Genomic DNA, 18,634 nt, shown 5'->3' on the forward strand with positions numbered 1-18,634 from the left:
TCGTATGCCTTCATTCGGTTCATATAGCATAGCTACTGCGTTCTGATATCTGTAGCCGCGTTCCATATGTGATATACCGCGTTCCGTTATCATCTTATATCTTATTTTATGTATTAATCTGTAGCCGCGTTCCGTATGTAATATACCGCGTTCCGTTATCATCTTATATCTTATTTTATGTATTAAGCTATAGCCGCGTTCCGTATGTACGATACTGCGCTCCGTTATCATCTTATATCTTTATTTTAGGTATTAATTCGGTTCATACGGAATATCTGAGATCTGTAGCCGCGTTCCGTAGGTAATATACCGAGCTGCGTTATTCTCTCCTCGGCATACCGCATCTCGGGGCGAAGACTCGAGTCCCGATATTCCGTGCACCGCGTCGCGTGCACCGGCACTACCGACCACTGTAATCTACCGCGTCCAGCTTATGTGTAATACCGAATCTTGAATAAAGTGCATGTTACTGTCACACGGCAAATTGATTACTGTCTCTGGGCCTTTCATCGAACTCCCGATCCCGTAAACCAGTCCGCGTTCGATAAAGTCAGGCCGTTACAACCTAGTGGCCGGATTGCGTCGCTCTTTGGCCGGTCCCCTATTTTTCGACCTCGCGGTTCGGATCGTGTGGCTATCAATCCCACGTCACGCGCGGTTCTACCACCTAGCTACCGCGGTTCGCTACCCTGCGACCCGGTGTCCGTATCGCGTCGCTCTTTCGCTGGTCACCTATTTTGTAACTCCGCGGTTCGGACCGCGTCGCTATTATTCCCGCGGCACGCACGGTTCTACCACCTAGCTACCCCGGTTCGCCATCTTACGATCCAGTGACCGTATCGCATCGTTTTTTCGCTGGTCACCTATTTTGTGACCTCGCGGTTTGGACCGCGTAGCTATTATTCCCGCGGCACGCACGGTTCTACCACCTGGCTACCGCGGTGCGCCATCGTGCTATCCCGGGTTCGGATCATGACGCTCTATGGCTGGTCCGCTATTTTGGGACCTCGCGGTTCGGACCATGTGACTATTGCTCGCGCAGCTCTTACGGTTCCGGTAGTCGATGACCGCGCTATCCCGAATCGTTATCCGCTCCGCTATATTCCGCGATTGGTGCGAATCTGGGCTTGTGTGCCCCGCATTGAAGATTGTGTGTGGCTCGACCGCCGTGCTTTTCCGCGCGTTACCGCGATCCATGCGCAAAGCAAACAAAAAATAATAATTATATCTTAAGGTCGGGCCGTGTACTTTATCGCCGCAAAATCAAAACAAATGGAAGATGCATCGGGAAAGAAACGTATTTAATTATTTATGAAACGACCGCTGCTCGACGACCGCTGTCGCAAACCTTAATCCTAGATGCGCCGGACGGATCAAAACAAAACAAAATAAATATCTTTACTCGTCACTAATGGGAAAACAAAACAGAAAATCATGGGGCTTGGGCTCCCTATCGGGATCCGTCCTCGGAGCGCTATGGGAGGGCTGGCCTAGGCCGGGGCATCTTCTTATTCCTCCGAGGAGTCCTCCCCCGAATAAATGCCCCGGAACTCCTCCTCGTCCGGTTTGTCCTGTGCCGCGGGTTGCGGCACCGCCGTCAATACTACCGTCTCTTGGACGGTGATTCGGGTGAACTGCACCTGAAAGGCGCAGCCAAATGCCTCGGCCGCTCGCCTGATCGCCTCCCTCTGCTGCGGCGAGCACCCCATTGCTCGGTGCTCGTCGTCGTCCGCACCGCCTGCTGCGTCGTGACGCCTCTCAAGGTACATGGGACCATGTCCCATGTGTTAAGTTCCTCGACGTGTCGAGGTAGCGGCGTCAGTGTCCGCTCTGCGCGTTGCAACTGCTCCTGGGAGAGTCGCTCCAATACTACCCGGGGCTGTCCGAGTAGCTGCGCGCGCACCGTCTTAGCAGGCGGCTTCAAGGTTTCCCTCGAGCGTGATTCTGTCTTCTCTTGCACGTGCGTCAGTTTGTATATGAGGGAAATGGTACGCATGTATCGTCGCAAAACGGGTGTTTTGGCCGACCGAAAAGATGGCGGTCCGTTGTTTTCGAGATCGCTCGCGCTCACGGCACGTCGGCGAGGTACGGCAAGGCACGGTACGGCACGGCTTTGAGATCCCGCGATTTCCGCGCGAGAGTTAACATGCCGCGCTCGCCCGGCAGATCGTCCCGGCCGCGATCGTCGTTGTTGGTCGTTGTGTCAGTGACAGTCGCGCGTGCGACCGCATCGTCCAGCGTTCGCCGCATCGTCTCGGCGTCATTGTCGCCGCCGTTGTAGTGGTGGTGGTGTCGGTGGTGGTCATCGTCGTCGTCATCGTCGTCGTCGTCGTCGGCGGCGTCGTCGGCGCGTCGAGGAATCGGCGAGGACGCCGTCGAGTCGGTAAAATGGTCGCGCTCCACTGCGAGCTTTTCTAACCCCCCCTGTCGCTATTTATCGCTCCCCCACGAGAAACGCGGCTTGGTTAGGTTGCTCGAGGACCCGCGCTGATCCTATGGCACCGGAACGCCGTCACGCGTGTTCCCCGTGGTTGCCCGCGTTGACAATGTGACTTATTAAAATAATAAAATGTATTATTTTTCAGGATTAGATGTACGAATGTTTTGAAAATGCAGTGTGACGGTTAAGCCCCAGGGGGTGACGGTTAAGCCCCGGCATTTTTGAGATTTCAATTTTTCCACCGTTGTCGTTTTTGCTCTATACCGGTTAAACAAAGCGACGTAGATAAAAATTTCCTATATAAATTTTGTAGCTAAAGGTTCACTCTTTACAGTGGTATACCACATTTAACTAAAATTATTTATTTTGTTGTTAAAAATCGGCACCGAAAAAAACTGACGGTTTAGCCCCGGTCTTCCCTACTATTCGTTTCATCATAGATGGCTCTAATATAGGTCAAACAAAGATCAACTTTATTATTTTAAATAAAAACCCCTATTTTTCACTGTATCATCTTTTTCTGCTAATTAAATAGAACAACTTTTGTCCGAAACATTTTTTATTTGCCTAATACTTTATAAGATATTCAAGGAAAACTTGGCAACTTTTACAATATTTAGCATATAATATCTCAATAATAGCATGTAATATCTCAATAATTGTTTGCCAGAAAAAAAATGGTACAAGACTCTTTGACTTAATTTGGTCTGAAGAATATGCTGTTGCAATAGTACCTAACTTTTTTAAACACTTGTGTATACACCTTAAAGCTTTCATGTATACACAAGTAATAAAAAAGTTGGGGTACTACTGCAACAGCAGCATATCCTTCAGACTAAATTAAGTCACAGAGTCCTGTACCACTTTTCTCTCTGGCAAACAATTATTGAGATATTATATGCTAAATATTGAAAAAGTTGCCAAGTTTTTCTTGAATGTCTTATAAAGTATTAGGCAAATAAAAAAATGTTTTGGACAAAAGTTGTTTAATTTAATTAGCAGAAAAAGATAATGCAATAAAAAAAATGCGGGTTTCTATTTAAAATAATAAAGTTCATCTTTGTTTGACCTATATTAAAGCCATCTATGATAAAACGAATAATGCCGTCTTATGTCTCCTTTAATTTCAAACAAGTTTTGTCTAAATCATTTTTTCATATTTTGATGTATATTTTGAGATATTTGTCATTGAGATTATAAACGGTTCACCCTTTATATACAGAATATTTCTACACTTAGGGCCGATTGTTTCAACCTGTTGGTAAACTGACTAATAGTTAAATCATATATGTGTTTTTGTTTTTCCTTCAAATTAAACAAGGATAGACTTATGATTTAACTATAATATTAGGTAGTTTACCAATAGGTTGGAACAACCGGCCCTTAGTGCTAAAACTGGTAAAACAGCTTTAGCACATGAAAACAAGTCGAAAATGTCTAATAAACATATGTTCGACAAGTGATGTAGTGCCTCGTCGTATATCCGCGTGTCGTGACTATAGTCCCCCTGTACTGTGTTTAGGGAGAGAAGTTTTGGTGGGTGCAAGCCCCACATACTCCGGTGTGGCCGGCCCCCGAAGATGCGCGAGACATTTTTCCTCCGAAAAACAAAAAAACCGTATGTCCGAATCCAATGGAAGTTATAAGGTATTGAAGTTGCTTTCGTAAAACATACCACTAAAAAATACACATGTAAACTTTGTATTTAAATATCTTGTATTCCCTTGTTAAATTTAAATAAAATTTTTTAATCTTATAAAATTGTTATCATACATTCTTTTCTAATTGACACAATGTAAAGATTTTTCAAAGTAGTGCAACAATTATTTTTTGAGGCAATATATATGTTCTCTCTGTAATTGGCGCTGTAATTTAAAGAGATATCATTTCTTTTTTGTAATTGTAATAGATCACTTGAAGCGCGACTCTTCTTTTTGATAAGGTAACATAATTTTGTGATGTGTATCACAGGGTTATAATTTTTCGGAAATAAAGATACTACTGCTTAGATTTCTTCAAGATTTTTCGAGATATAAAGATTACGTCTACCACTTGTTACTTAGGTTTTTTCGATGTATAATACTACCACTTTCTTTTTTTTTTCGAGGTAACAACATATACACTACTATACGTGTACTTGGCCCCTTTTCTTACCTTTTTTTTAAAAAAGGTAATTTTGTACGGATATCACGCCTTTTTGTAGTATTACGCATTTTATAAACAGTATGTACAGGGTAAAGCTATTTGGAGGTATAATACTACCACTTTGTTTTTTTCGAGGTAACAACATAACAGGGTAACAACATAATACATATACACTACTATGCGTGTACTTAGCGCCTCCTTTTATCTTTTTTTTAAAAATGTGTATACACATAATAAAAATGCGGAATTATTTTTGTCAGACATAATTTTAATTCATCCAATTTTTATTATGTCAAGACATAATTTTAATTCATCCAATTTTTATTATGTCTAGACATAATTTTAATTCGTCCAATTTTTATTATGTCTAGACATAATTTTAATTCAGCAAATTTTTATTATGTTATGACATAATTTTAATTCTGCCGCTAGGGAATTTTTAAGTCGATTCTTATGAATCAAGCTTTAATTTGATGTCTAGGTGTCCCATGTTGCCGATGACGAGGTCCACATAGTGCGCTTCATAGTTTTCGGTATCCAGGTGTATTAATACCTTGAATTCGATGTCCACGTGTTCCAGGTTGCCGATGACGGGTTCCAGATAGTGCGCTCTATAGTTTTCGGTGTCCAGGTGTAATAATACGATGAATTTGATGTCTAGGTGTCCCACGTTGCCGATGACGAGGTCCACATAGTGCGCTCCGTAGTTTTCGGTGTCTACGTGTATTAATACCTCGAATTCGATATCTACGTGTCCTACATTCAGATTTAAAGTTATTAATACACCTAGACACCAAAAACTACGAAGCGCACTATGTGGACCTCGTCATCGGCAACCTGGGACACGTAGACATCGAATTCGAGGTATTATTACATCTAGACACCGAAAACTACGGAGCGCGCTATCTGGACCTCGTCATCAGCAACCTAGGACACCTAGACATCAATTTCAAGATATTAATACACGTAGACACCGACAACTACGGAGCGCACTATGTGGACCTCGTCATCAGCAACCTGGGACACCTAGACATCAAATTCAAGGTATTAATACACGTAGACACCGAAAACTACGGAGCTCACTATCTAGACCTCTCGTCATTGGCAACCTGGGACACCTAGACATCGCATTCAACGTATTATTACACCTGGACACCGAAAACTACGAAGCGCACTATGTGGACCTCGTCATCGCCAACCTGGGACACCTAGACATTGAATTCAACGTACGATTACACCTGTACACCAAAAACTATGAAGCGCACTATCTGGATCTCGTCATCGGCAACCTGGGACACGTGGACATCAAATTCAAGGTATTAATACACGTAGACACCAAAAACTACGGAGCGCACTATGTGGACCTCGTCATCGGCAACCTGGGACACCTAGACATCGAATTCAACGTACGATTACACCTGGACACCGAAAACTATAAAACGCATTATCTGGATCTTGTCATCGGCAACCTGGGACACGTGGACATCGAATTCAAGGTATTAATACACGTAGACACCGAAAACTACGGAGCGCACCATGTGGACCTCGTCATCGGCAACCTGGGACACGTAGACATCGAATTCAACGTATTATTACACCTGGACACCGAAAACTATGAAGCGCACTATCTGGATCTTGTCATCGGCAACCTGGGACATGTGGACATCGAATTCAAGGTATTAATACACGTAGACACCGAAAACTACGGAGCGCACTATGTGGACCTCTCGTCATCGGCAACCTGGGACACGTAGACATCGAATTCAACGTATTATTACACCTGGACACCGAAAACTATGAAGCGCACTATCTGGACCTCGTCATCGGCAACCTGGGATACCTAGACATCGAATTCAAGCTTGATTCATAAGAATCGACTTAAAAATTCCCTAGCGGCACTTTCTGCCAAGCGTAGAGAACCTTCTTTTCCGGCAGCGGTGGTAATACGATGTAAGGGTACGAAATCTCTCCAGATAAACATGAAGGAATTGACTCAATATATATTATATAAGTATATACCTAATTTGCCTAAATAGAAATCTTCCTCCTGACCAATAAGTCTATCGACCTAATTTCGAAATACGCGCGCGATATCGAAACTGGCGATACCTGCGCCGCCAGCGGCGAAAAAGTGAAAGTGACGTTTCTCTGATAGATATGTCGCGGCGTTAGGAGGAGGAGGAGGAGGAGGAGGAGGAGGAGTATCTTAAAAATAAATTTTCATATTTGGACTTTGCGTCGCAATATCTCCGCTCGTAGGGCACGTAGCGGAATATTATAAGAGAAACCCCCCCCCTAATTGGACCCCAAGCTATCGATCAAGCCTACTTAGAACTTGATCCGTTCACTCGTTATCGAGATCTCAACATCTCGGGTACTCGCAACCCGTCGCGTCGCGTAAAAGAGTCACGGTCGGTCTCGCTCCGCGTGTACTTGGCGCGAGACACTACCGTGTCTCTTGATATAAATTGAAATAAATTTTGTTTAATGTTCTTTATTTTATTTCAAACTTTACAAAAAGTGCTCAAAAATTCCTCCATGATTCAGACATATAATAATTATAATAATAATTGACACTTAATGCTGCTGATGTCTCATCCGCAAAACTCTAAACATATATTTTTCATAAAGCGTGAAACAATTTATTAATTCGTGCTAGAAAGTGTATTTTTTATTAATTTGTGTTAGAAAGTGTAGTTATTTAATGGTGACGGCTGGTCTAGTGGGTAAAGCGCCAGATTCGTAATCCGGAGAACCGGGTTCGAATCTCGCTGGGCCACTGAGAATTTCTCAGTAAAAATGCCGCACCCCAATCTGACGGATAGAGGTAACCTCTAGATGAAAAAACTGGGCTCCGTCTTTCGGAAAGAGACGTTAAGCAGTTGGTCCACTCATAGCCGTCGACCGCTATGATGTATCTCAGGAAAAAGTCACCAACCCGCTCGATAAGCGTGGTGACTTTTAGTTAGCACAGGTACTCGCCAACACGTCTGGCAAGCGTGGCGTTTTAATGCCAAAAACCTTCAATTACCATGAAATGGAAATGGAAGAGGCCTATGTCCAGGAGTGGATGTTAAGGTGATGCTGGAGCCGTCTGTATAACCGACAAAATTACCATTTTCTATGTTATCGACTATATCTGTCCTTGTATAGACAAAGATATAGACTGATAGCACGCTACATTGCACGCACACATACGCACGATGCACATCGACATTATACTTTTATATTACGCTTCCAAATCTTGATTTGGAGGGTTTATCGATGTTTTTCTTGTTGTGCAATTCGGGGGAACTTGTTTTCGCGTTCGTACCAATAGTATATATGAAATACATCTTGTGACGAGCTGACAACTCGAGACGCCATATTGGGATAAAAGTAGGATAAGAAAATCTGTATTTCTGTAATTTTTTCTCGTTTTCTATATAAAATCGGAGTTCCCCCGAATCATTAATGTATGTACTGCAATTCTGAAGAAGGATTTTTAATTCTGTCAAATTAATACAACGCTATGTGACGACAAAAAATGCCGGTAAAACAGACGGCTCTAGCATCCTCTTAAAACCCGTATCAGACTACGGATTGGGATTGAGATTGGATTGAAATTTAATCAATCAGAACAGAGAAAACTGATCTCATGTTTAGTAAACTTAACTCTGATTGGAAATGGGTTCTCGGCGAATTTGTCTGAAACTTTGGGAAAATGTTGTTCATGTCATCTTGATCAAAAGTTCTCATGGCAACAACTCTCTTTAAAGCAGAATTTTTGCTCCAGGAGACCTCAAAGATGGATATTTTATCACGCGATCACAGATGATTTCACCCATTCAGCTTTTAGAATAATGATTGTGTGTGTTTGTGTGTGTATTGCATAACCCATAAAACCTGAGGACAAAATTGGTCCTTTTCAGGGTCATAATAATGTGCAAAATCCGATCGCGCAACCTTCTTGCGGTGCACATTGGATAACGCTAATGCCGACGGTTCATACTGTTATTACTGTTATTCATCAATACATTAGGTTATTAAGTTTTATGGGTTATGCAATACACGCACACAAACACACACAATCATTATTCTAAAAGCTGAATGGGTAAAATTATCTGTAATCGCGTGATAAAATATCCATCTTTAAGGTCTCCTGGAGCTAAAATACTGCTTTAAAGAGAGTTGTTGCCATCAGAACTTTTGATCAGGATGACATAAACAACATTTTCCCAAAGTTTCAGACAAATTCGCCGAAAACCCATTTCTATAGGTTTTTGTGCGGGGTCCTTAATCCAATCTCAATCTCACTCCATAGTCTGATACCGGGCATAAGGATGTTTGAGTTGTACAATACCAGCAAAAAGTGATTAAAATTTGAAAACTGCAGATTTCTTAGGTTTATATCGTTTGAAATATAAAATAAATAAATTTATATTACATAAGAAGTTCAACTATTGTAAAATAACATGATTTTTAACGTCTTCAAGAAAGGGAATATTTATAATTAATATTTTTCGTAATCAACGACAGAAACTTTTGGTCTTGAAAATGCCCTGAAATCAACTGCAAAAAACGAAAAAACGAATAATTTATAAGACGATTTTCGGTTACTATAGGTATCAAATAATTTAAATATATATTTAATATGAAAGTAATAATTAAGTTATATATATTTAATTAATAATTTTAAAACAAAATGTAAACCTAAAATATACCATTTAATGCCAGCTTTAAATATGGTAACACCGCATTATTTTCTACGTTGGCATTACTGCCTGTCACCTTTCAAGCGCGGAATCAAAATGCTGAAAAATGTTGAATATCGTAAAAAATTTCGATAAAATTTCGATATTGACTCGAAGTGTTTACACTTTCAATACATCGATCTGTACTGCCTCACTGCAATGTTGCCAAGTCTCATAGACTAAAATAGGTTATGCAGCGTACTGACCACATTTTGCTACAGTTTTAGGTAAATAACTTTTAAACGAGTAAGTGGATCCAAATGAACTTTTGTACGAATGTTTATCATAATTTCATTAGCATATGTACAACATTTGATTTAATTCGTAATGCTACTTCCTCATCAAATTATAAGAATAAGAAGAAATTTCATACGTCAACAAACTTTTGATTAAAATATCTCAGAAACTAAAGCCGTAATAAAAAATCTAACGACATTTTTTAAATATAATGTCGATACAAGCTTTCGATTGCGACTAGTCCGAATAAGATTGGTGCAGCCAATCCCGAGATATGATAAAAATTAATGCAAACAAAAAAATTAAATAACTTTTAAACCAGTAAGAGAATTGTGCTAAAATTTTACACAGATACTTAGACGTAATAATAGAACAATCTATGAAATTTTTAGATTTTTGGTAATGCTTTGAGATGTCACCCATACATCCTTAACAAGCTAAAGAAGAAAAAGAAGAAGAAAAGTGTATTGAAGTCGATGGAGAAATTTTTGATCACCTTTTGTAAAGGTTTAACAAGATTAAAGAACATTAAACAACATTTACTTCAATTTACTTATTTACTTCAATTGTCTTACGAAAGCAACTTCAATACCTTAATCCGAAAACGTTCGGATTCGAACATATGTTTATTAGACATTTTCGACTTGTTTTCATATTTTACAGTCGCTGTACCAGTTTTGGTACTGAGTTCAGGGACACCATATATATATATATATATATATATATATATATATATATGTACTAGATTTTTTGCCCGCGCTTCGCGGCGAATCTATTCCCCTCCGACCGGACCGGAGCAAACTTGACACTAGGCTTTTCACCAATTTAAATCTATAGTAGAAACTTGCCTTTCCTAGTGTAAATGCGTCTTTATGTGCCAGTATTATCAACGAAATTTGGTGACATTTTGAGTTATGGTGTAATTTTTAGCGCGATATAAGCGTTTTTGATGGTGAAAAGTAATTTTTCTGATCTCTCAAAAATTTCTACTCTTTCATCGAGCTTTACTCTTGCGAATCTACCGATAAATGATTTTGATAGGAAATTCGATGTTTTATACGAATCCAATAATAGTTTTTGCATATTTTCAAAATTTGTATATTTTTGGAGTGACAAAAGTGAAAAACGACGTTCAGGGCAAAGTCGACACCATGCCGTTTTATCGGCTCTCAATGACAAACAATGCTTGTCATGCAGCTATATGGCCCATGACAAATGTGTGCGCACATCCAATCGCGAATTTACTTGTATAAATTGTTTTTCAGACATAAGTTTAGATTAAAATAATTGAATGTTCAACAATTTTTGTTCTCATTATTTCCAATGATTGTTTTACTTAATTGTACTTTCTAAATACATGATAAACAATATATGTTTAGTTTCAGATAATAAAAAATAAGTTCCAGATCAAATTGTGTCGATCAGGCAAAGTGTCAAGTTTGCCCCAACATTTTTCAATTTAAAAATTTGTCTTTGCGTCATTTTTCCTTTCCTGGGGGCAAAACTAAGCGACGTACAGCAAAACTTCCTTAAGCAATTTTGTACCTAAAGGAACACTCTTTAAATGTGTACCATTAAATTTGCTTGAAAATTTTAATTAATTGTTGAAAATTGCCTTTGAAAAAATCGTGTCGAGTTTGCCCCGGTCTCCCCTATATATAAACATAACATAAATTTCTTTGGTCTGACTTTTTACTTTATATACTAAGTATACATAAAAATCATATCTCTAGAATTATATTTCTAGAAAAAAATTTTTTAAATAGTCAGAGATTGTTGCAATTACTGTAATCTAACAGATATAGGCTTCATACATAGCAGTTTCAATCAAGAACTTTTACACATAACAATATGTATGCTTGAAAAATTGAAAATATGACGTATCATAAGTTAGCTAATATATTATTTAAATCTTAGTTTCTCATATCAAAAGTTCTTTATATGTCATAAGTAAAGCATCTATGACAATTTTGTCAGAAACTGAAACAATCTCACGACCATAACAATATGATCATGTTCTCAAATATATAGGCTGCGTTCGGGGAGCGCGCTATTAGCGCTATTGCATCGTTCTATCTTTATCGCTCATCAGGTGTAAAACAAGGATAGAATAAGCAAATAGCGCTGATAGCGCGCTCCCCGAACGCAGCCATAGGATGTCTCAGGCTTTTATGTTCTATGAGCAGAAATAAGAAAAAAAATGTTATATAGAAATATAGGTCCCAAAATGTTATATTAGAAAATTATAGCAAAAATACGATATAAATGTGTAAGAAACAATTTTACTTCAGTTTACATTTCAAAGTATCATCTGCCAATATCAATACAAGCTTTACATCGATATATTAAAAATTTATCACCCCAGGAATTTAAACCCAAGCGTAATTGCAAATAAACATTGATAAAGACTGTGTGATACGGCATTTTTCTGTTAAAGAATCTTTATTAATATTGTCTCACAGAAGTCCTTGCATTCCCTGCACATAAACCGAATACCAAATGACTATCCAAATATTCTTTGTTTGTGAAAACTCACGGAGTTTTGGGATAATGCAAGGTACTGCTCTAATATTCATACAAAGTTTTATGATCATCTTCATCTATTTCAAAGGGCACGGACAGACGAGACACATTGTAAACCTATAGAGAAGCACTACAAAGTGTCTCGTCTGTTCGGGCCCTAAGTACAGCTAGAAGAAAAGAAGATAAATATCATCGAACGGCATATCACTTATGTATACGTGTCATTTATCTATGACAAGACCATTATTTCTTCAATACAAAATTCTAAACTTTTACTGTGACTTTCTAATAAAGCATTTTGAGACCTATGTTTATATACATTTTTTTTCTTCTGCTCATACAACATAATACACTAAACTTTTGGAAAAACCTGAGACACTCTGTATGTGGATATCACAAAAAATTAATAAAACAATTTCTAAAACGCCAATGCTAGACATCAAAATCGCAATTCAGTTTGAGTGTCATATATAAAATTGTGCTGATAAAATTGATGATCCATATTAAACTAATACGATATCAAAAATATTACTTTATCAATCGTTGATCAGATATGGTATAATTTTACTTTTTTCGACGTTTCAAATATTATTACCTTCAAATTGTTACGAAATTTTGTATATTTACTTTAATTAAATTTTCTAGATATATTTCTTTTCTTTTTTTCTGTATATACATTCTATTTCATATACAGTATACTGTACAATAAGTACAGAAAAATACAACTGTAAACAAGCAAATAGTTTGTTATTGAAAAATTTGTAGAAAAGATACAGTCTTGGAGATAAACTTTTTTCAAATTCTTATACATTTCGATTTTATTTTGATGTTAAAATATTTATTACTTAATATCTGTGTATTAGTCCGTTATATTCATATAAATACATCAATAAATATAAATCTTAATTTACTTTATTATATGTTATTCATGAATTGAATTACAATAACCTTGTTACATTAACAAGATTCATAAGTTCAAACCAATTTGTGATTTTGATGTATAATGTAGACATATTGAATTTTGCAGAATTATTTTCTATTCTTTTACTGTATTGAAGTTGAATGTACTCGTATACAGAATGCTGCATATAAGTATTAATATACCTGTATACATGGGTATTATATACAAGTATTAATAACATATATTTTTTGAAATATTGGATATGAATAAGCATTCATTTAAAAACTACAATATGCATTCCATATAGCTAATGTTTTGTTGGCAAAATATATTTACATTGTCAAGCCCAGCAATCTCTTAAAGTATTCAACAGATCTACTCTCTGTCCGATGTGTATACATCAAAATATCTAAGTTGTCGAAATCACTTTGATTCTCATCCTGTAGTATTAAAATACAAACACCACATTCGTTCAAGAACAAAACCATATAAAAAAATATTTTAGCGCGTCATAAAGTTTCTCTTGCTTATACAACCACGATCTTATGATTGTTACCATTTGGCAAGAGAACGTAATAGACACGCTTTTCCTTATCTCATTGAAATGCTTGCATATTAGTATGATACTGAGTGTTAGCAAATGATCCGTTAGCTTGTTCGTTCTGGTCAATAACGCTTTGCATTTCAACAGTTGACTCATTGCTAGATTGTCCATTATTTAAATTTCCAGTACTGCTAACGTTATTTGTCACTACATTCACATTATTCGTGGCATTTGATTGTTGCACGTTTAAACTATTTTGTGCAGAATTATTATTATTTTTTGATCTGTGTCTAAGTCTATGTGTAGTAAGATATTGTTTTACTGAAAACGCTTTATGGCATATATCGCATTTATATGGCAATGGATCTGGGCAATTTATATCATCCATGACAGTGACTGCATGAGTAGTTAAATGCATCACGTAATAATGTTTTACAACAAATGACTTCCCACAAGTTTCGCAAATGTAAGGACCAGATACACCATGCGTTTTTCTATGTTTATGTAGATTATCCTTACGTGAAAAACTTTTGCCACACAATTCACATTCGTGCATTTTCTGTCCGGTATGAGATACCGAATGTCTAACCAAGTGTTCCTTACGACTGAAAGCTTTTGCACATGTCGTACACACATACGGTCGCTCACCGGTATGTAATTTTCGATGTTGAAAGAGATGTTCTTTTCGTTTGAATGGCTTACTACAAATGTCACAACTGAAGGCATTAACATTAGTTTGCAAAGGATCATCTTTACTTCCAGTATCCGATGGTTCACTCATAAGTGTCTCAACATTACAATTATGATTGCTCATTTGGTCGAATGAAGGAAAGCTTTTACCACAGTCACGGCAAATAGCATTTCTTGCAGCTTGTCCTTGAGGATTCACAGTGATTAAAGATGTTGGCTCTGAACCTGACCTAAGTCTCAGAAATTCTCTGATCTGTTCGATTGAATTACGAGAGATTCCGTCATCAGATGTTTTTGCAAATTCTTTAAAATCTTTGTCATTTCGAACCGTCATTAATGGATTCTCTTTGAAACCCAAATTTAAAAATACTTCTGGCGTTGCTTGTACTGTAGTATAAGTTTGTACATTTGGGTTAGGAGATTCATCTTTTTGGGCCTCGGATTGTATTTTTTGTATGATTTGTTGATTCGGTTCCATATCTGTTTCAGTTTTGAGAACTATATTATTATTTTGATGTACAACTGGCGTCTCTTGTTTTACTGAAAATTCTTGCTGTGTTATAATTTGTACTTGCTGTTTTTCAAGTTGAAGTTGTCTATGCTGCTTTTCAAATTCACGTTGTTGCCTTTGTAATTGTTGAAGCTGCTGTGATATCTGTGATTGTCCTTGTACCTGTTGACTGACTTGGCTTTGATTCTGTTGTTGAGATAATTGTGCTGATTGACTCAATTGTTGAGAAATTGCTCTTTGGGATTGTGCTTGCTGATTTATTTGGCTGTGATTCTGTATTTGGCTCTGAGTTTGCTGCTGAATTGCGGGAGATTGATTTTGTTGGTCACTGATTTGATTTTGCGCTTCATTTGATTGATGCGATGATACTTGAGAAGTTTGTTGTTGGTAACTGTAATGAGTCTCTGCTGTAGCTTCAACGACAGCCGCTGCCATACCGCCTGGTTGCATCTGAACCCAGAAAATATTTTATTACTTTTGATGCAAATAAATAAACTAATAAATATATGTAGAATATATTTAACAAAAACGTTGTTATATTTAATATAAAAGTATTATTTATTAATTGCAAACCTGCATAGCACATTTGTATTGCTGTACCCTTGCTTGCACACCACTGATGATTTGTATATTAGAAGTATTTATATTGCTAACTACAACAGGTTGCTGATGCTGTGTTTGATCTACTGATTGTTGATTATTCATTATTTGGCCTCCCACTGGTGTTGGCACTTTATCCATTGACTTTAGAACATCATCCTCTGGTGTGGACGGTCTTTCCTTTTCGATATTCTTTACATAAACTTTTCCTTCTTTCAGAAATTCCTCAGAAAAACGAAGCGAGGTAAAATAAGACTCCAACATACCCTCAGCATTGACCACAGTTTCTCGGAACTCTATAAAACTCTCTAGCTTCTTGATACATTCGTGGCATACAATTTTTGGTAATGAATCCTCCTCCATAACCTTTAAGAAATACAAATAATTATAATTTAAAATTTATTTATTTTAATATATGTGGTAATTTATTCTATTTTAATTCTTCTTTTATGACAATCAGATCATAAAATTAAATATTAATTTATTGTCATATATATCAATAATGTGCCAGAAATGAATGAATGAATAAATTAATTAATCTGTTAAATAGTTACAGTTTATATTATTTTGATAACTTGTGTGTATATATATATATATATATATATATATATATATATATGTAGGTCTAGAGGTATGTTCCGGGACTGTTTACGTTTTTTGAAATGTACAGTCCTGGAATATAACGCATATATATGTAATCAGATTCAAAAAATTGTCCCGAAACGTGCCGTAGGACATGAATTTTTTCCAGGACAGTCCTGGAAACTGCCAAATGTCCTGGAATATACCGATGTAAAAAAATAAAAGTCCCGGAACATACTTCCGGACCTACATATATATACAAAAGAAATATATATATATATATATATATATATTTCTTTTTCAATATGTTAAAATAGACTGAATCAATAACAAAGAAAGTTAAATTTCTAAATCTAAATAATATAAATATAAACAATATTTTAATGTTCTAGAAAAAGATGTAAAAGTTGTGTCAGTAATAGTAAAAGTCTATATAAAATTTATGATTTGATCTTAAGGATATACTATAATCTATGTTGACCTGTTTATATTGATTGTTTCTATATTCTATATTCTACATAAAAAATAAAAACCTTATAAATCTTCTAAGACTTAAATATTTGTAACAAGATAAAAATAAATTAGAAGTATCTGCTTTATTTTAAGTTATTTTCGTAAACCTGTTAAACTTCTATTTTGTTATATCCACTACAGGGGAAACATATACAGATGTAATACAAATGTATGTACACTCAATCAACACAAAGCATATCAGTTACATTACATCTATATTATAATTTTGTACACAACATAAACGTAATATATAACATATGTTATTACTGTATACATTGTATGTACATTGTATGTATGTACATACATACTGTGTACTGTGTGCATATACATTTACATTGTTGAGTGTAAAATTATAACATAGGTGTAATGTAACTGATGCTTTGTGTCGACTAGGCAGATATATATCATAATATCATAATCTATGCTTTATTATCCTAAATCTTAACAAAACTTCCTTTAACCATTCTTTTCATGATACATACGTATAAATAAACGAGCATATAATGTTGTCATGAAAAATAAGAATATAATAACATAATCGTATTTCAAATATTAACAATGCGGTCTCATGATTAAAAAATATGTTATTTTATTGTTCTCATAGATTTTCAAAAGTGATTCTCGCCAAGTGTCAGAGTATATTCTTTAGGGTCTTAATATCTGACACAAATATTCTTTACAGATTTTTCAGACATTTTTTGGATTTTTGTCTTGCTCATGACAAGTTGAATTGACAAATAGGGTTAAGTGACCGCATTATTACAATAGGATCGAAAATAGCTTGTGTCGCGAGTTGAGCATCAATGCTCACCTGTATCGGTAGATACGTCTGTATTTTCGTTTGCAATTGTCGTCTGCGTCCTTCATCGCGAAAAATATTCATCTTGTTACCCTCACTGCTGGTACACAGTCGACACAATTCATAATAGTTTACCTTACGGTATCCCGACATCGTTTTTCCCGCGGTAAACAGATTGCGACCACCGAAGAATCGCAGAAGGAGAGAGAGAAAGCTTTCAATTGCGTGACACTCACTACAGGAACGGTAAACACGCAAAACCACCGCCACCGCCACCGCCACCGCCGCCGCCACCGCCACCGCCGCCACCACCACCGCGGGCGCCGCCACCGCCGCCGCCATCGCCACCGCCGCCGCCGTCGCCACCTCCACCGTCACCTCTATGAAGTTAGCCGACAGAAATTACTAAAATTTGATAATTTTTTATTTTTCTAAGGCCGGTATTCATAATCAGATCTTATTTCAAGACCGTCTTAAGGGGATCCTAAAGCCGTTTGTATTACCGACCAAATTCTATATCTGTCCTTGTATAGACAATGATGATAGACAAGGATAGACATGGTTATAGGTTATAATTTCTTCGAACGTCTCATTTTTATTCCAGGCTTTCAATCTCACGTTCAAAGGTACGTTATTGTTTGTGCACGTCTTCTGAAGGGTGGGAACATTTCATTTCGTACATATTACTTACAACTATTTATATTAGAAAATGAGGTAACAGCATTTTTAATTTTTTTTAATTATTACTAATTATTTTACATTCCCACCCTTTATTAGTATCTATACTTTACTCCTGTAAAAGGATTTTGCGATCTATAAAGCCGTTTCAAAATTAGACCTTTGACTGTAATTGTCGGTAATTGAGTCACTTTAGCATCCCCTTAAGTAACATCTTAAGATACTAAGGCCGGTATTCATGGTCGGTTCTTATTTCAAGACCGTCTTAAGTAATGTCTTAAGATGCTAATACGGCTCTGTGATTGGTTCATGACGTCTTAAGATTGTACTTAAGACGGTCTTAAATATAAGAACCGACTATGAATACCGGCCTAAATACGGCTCTGTGATTGGTTAATGACATCTTGAGATTGTACTTAAGATGGTCGTAAATAACTATGAATACCGGCCTAGTGTATTTCGTTTGTAAATCGTTTGTGATTGATTGTGAGTCAGTTTTTAACGTTTGTGACCAATTAGTTTGTTTGTAATTAACAATTTTATTTTGGCCATGATATTATAGCCGACACTTTTTAGTAACAAACAGATTTTGGGTCACTGATAACTGTAATTAAGGAAATCGTTTGTGATTTACAAATATACCAGTGTAACATTTGTGAATTAATAAATTTCTGAGTTATTTGCAAAATAAATTCAGTTAATAAGGTTAATGTACTGCGCAGGTTAAGCCCCTTGCAC

The 18,634-nt window shown here is 36.9% G+C and overlaps 1 protein-coding gene across 5 annotated transcripts; it reads right to left on the reverse strand.

Annotated features, from left to right (window-relative positions):
- Nucleotides 1–13,283: 13,283 nt before the first annotated feature.
- Nucleotides 13,284–17,511, reverse strand: LOC139823677 (uncharacterized). 5 transcript variants are annotated; one of them, XM_071796192.1, is made up of 4 exons: nt 17,231–17,511; nt 15,591–15,690; nt 15,298–15,516; nt 13,284–15,174 (listed from the first exon to the last, which is right to left on the reverse strand). In XM_071796192.1, the coding sequence occupies exons 2-4, from the start codon at nt 15,597–15,599 to the stop codon at nt 13,576–13,578; spliced, it is 1,827 nt and encodes a 608-aa protein (XP_071652293.1). In that variant the 5' UTR covers nt 15,600–15,690; nt 17,231–17,511; the 3' UTR covers nt 13,284–13,575. The 5 variants fall into 5 exon arrangements, with proteins under 5 accessions (XP_071652293.1, XP_071652295.1, XP_071652294.1 ...); XM_071796194.1 differs by having other exon boundaries at nt 15,298–15,504; nt 17,354–17,495; XM_071796193.1 differs by having other exon boundaries at nt 15,298–15,504; nt 17,231–17,246.
- Nucleotides 17,512–18,634: the final 1,123 nt, after the last annotated feature.

The sequence above is a fragment of the Temnothorax longispinosus genome, unplaced genomic scaffold, assembly GCF_030848805.1.
Source record: "Temnothorax longispinosus isolate EJ_2023e unplaced genomic scaffold, Tlon_JGU_v1 HiC_scaffold_16, whole genome shotgun sequence".
NCBI classification, from domain to species: domain Eukaryota; kingdom Metazoa; phylum Arthropoda; class Insecta; order Hymenoptera; family Formicidae; genus Temnothorax; species Temnothorax longispinosus.

Coding starts and splice junctions, on each gene's coding strand:
- LOC139823677 (XM_071796190.1), bottom strand. CDS start 17,371: ATGTCGGGATACCGTAAGGTAAACTATTATGAATTGTGTCGACTGTGT. Junction 15,691..17,230: donor AGACGTATCTACCGATACAG/GTGAGCATTGAT, acceptor TATTTCTTAAAG/GTTATGGAGGAGGATTCATT. Junction 15,175..15,297: donor AATACAAATGTGCTATGCAG/GTTTGCAATTAA, acceptor TTCTGGGTTCAG/ATGCAACCAGGCGGTATGGC.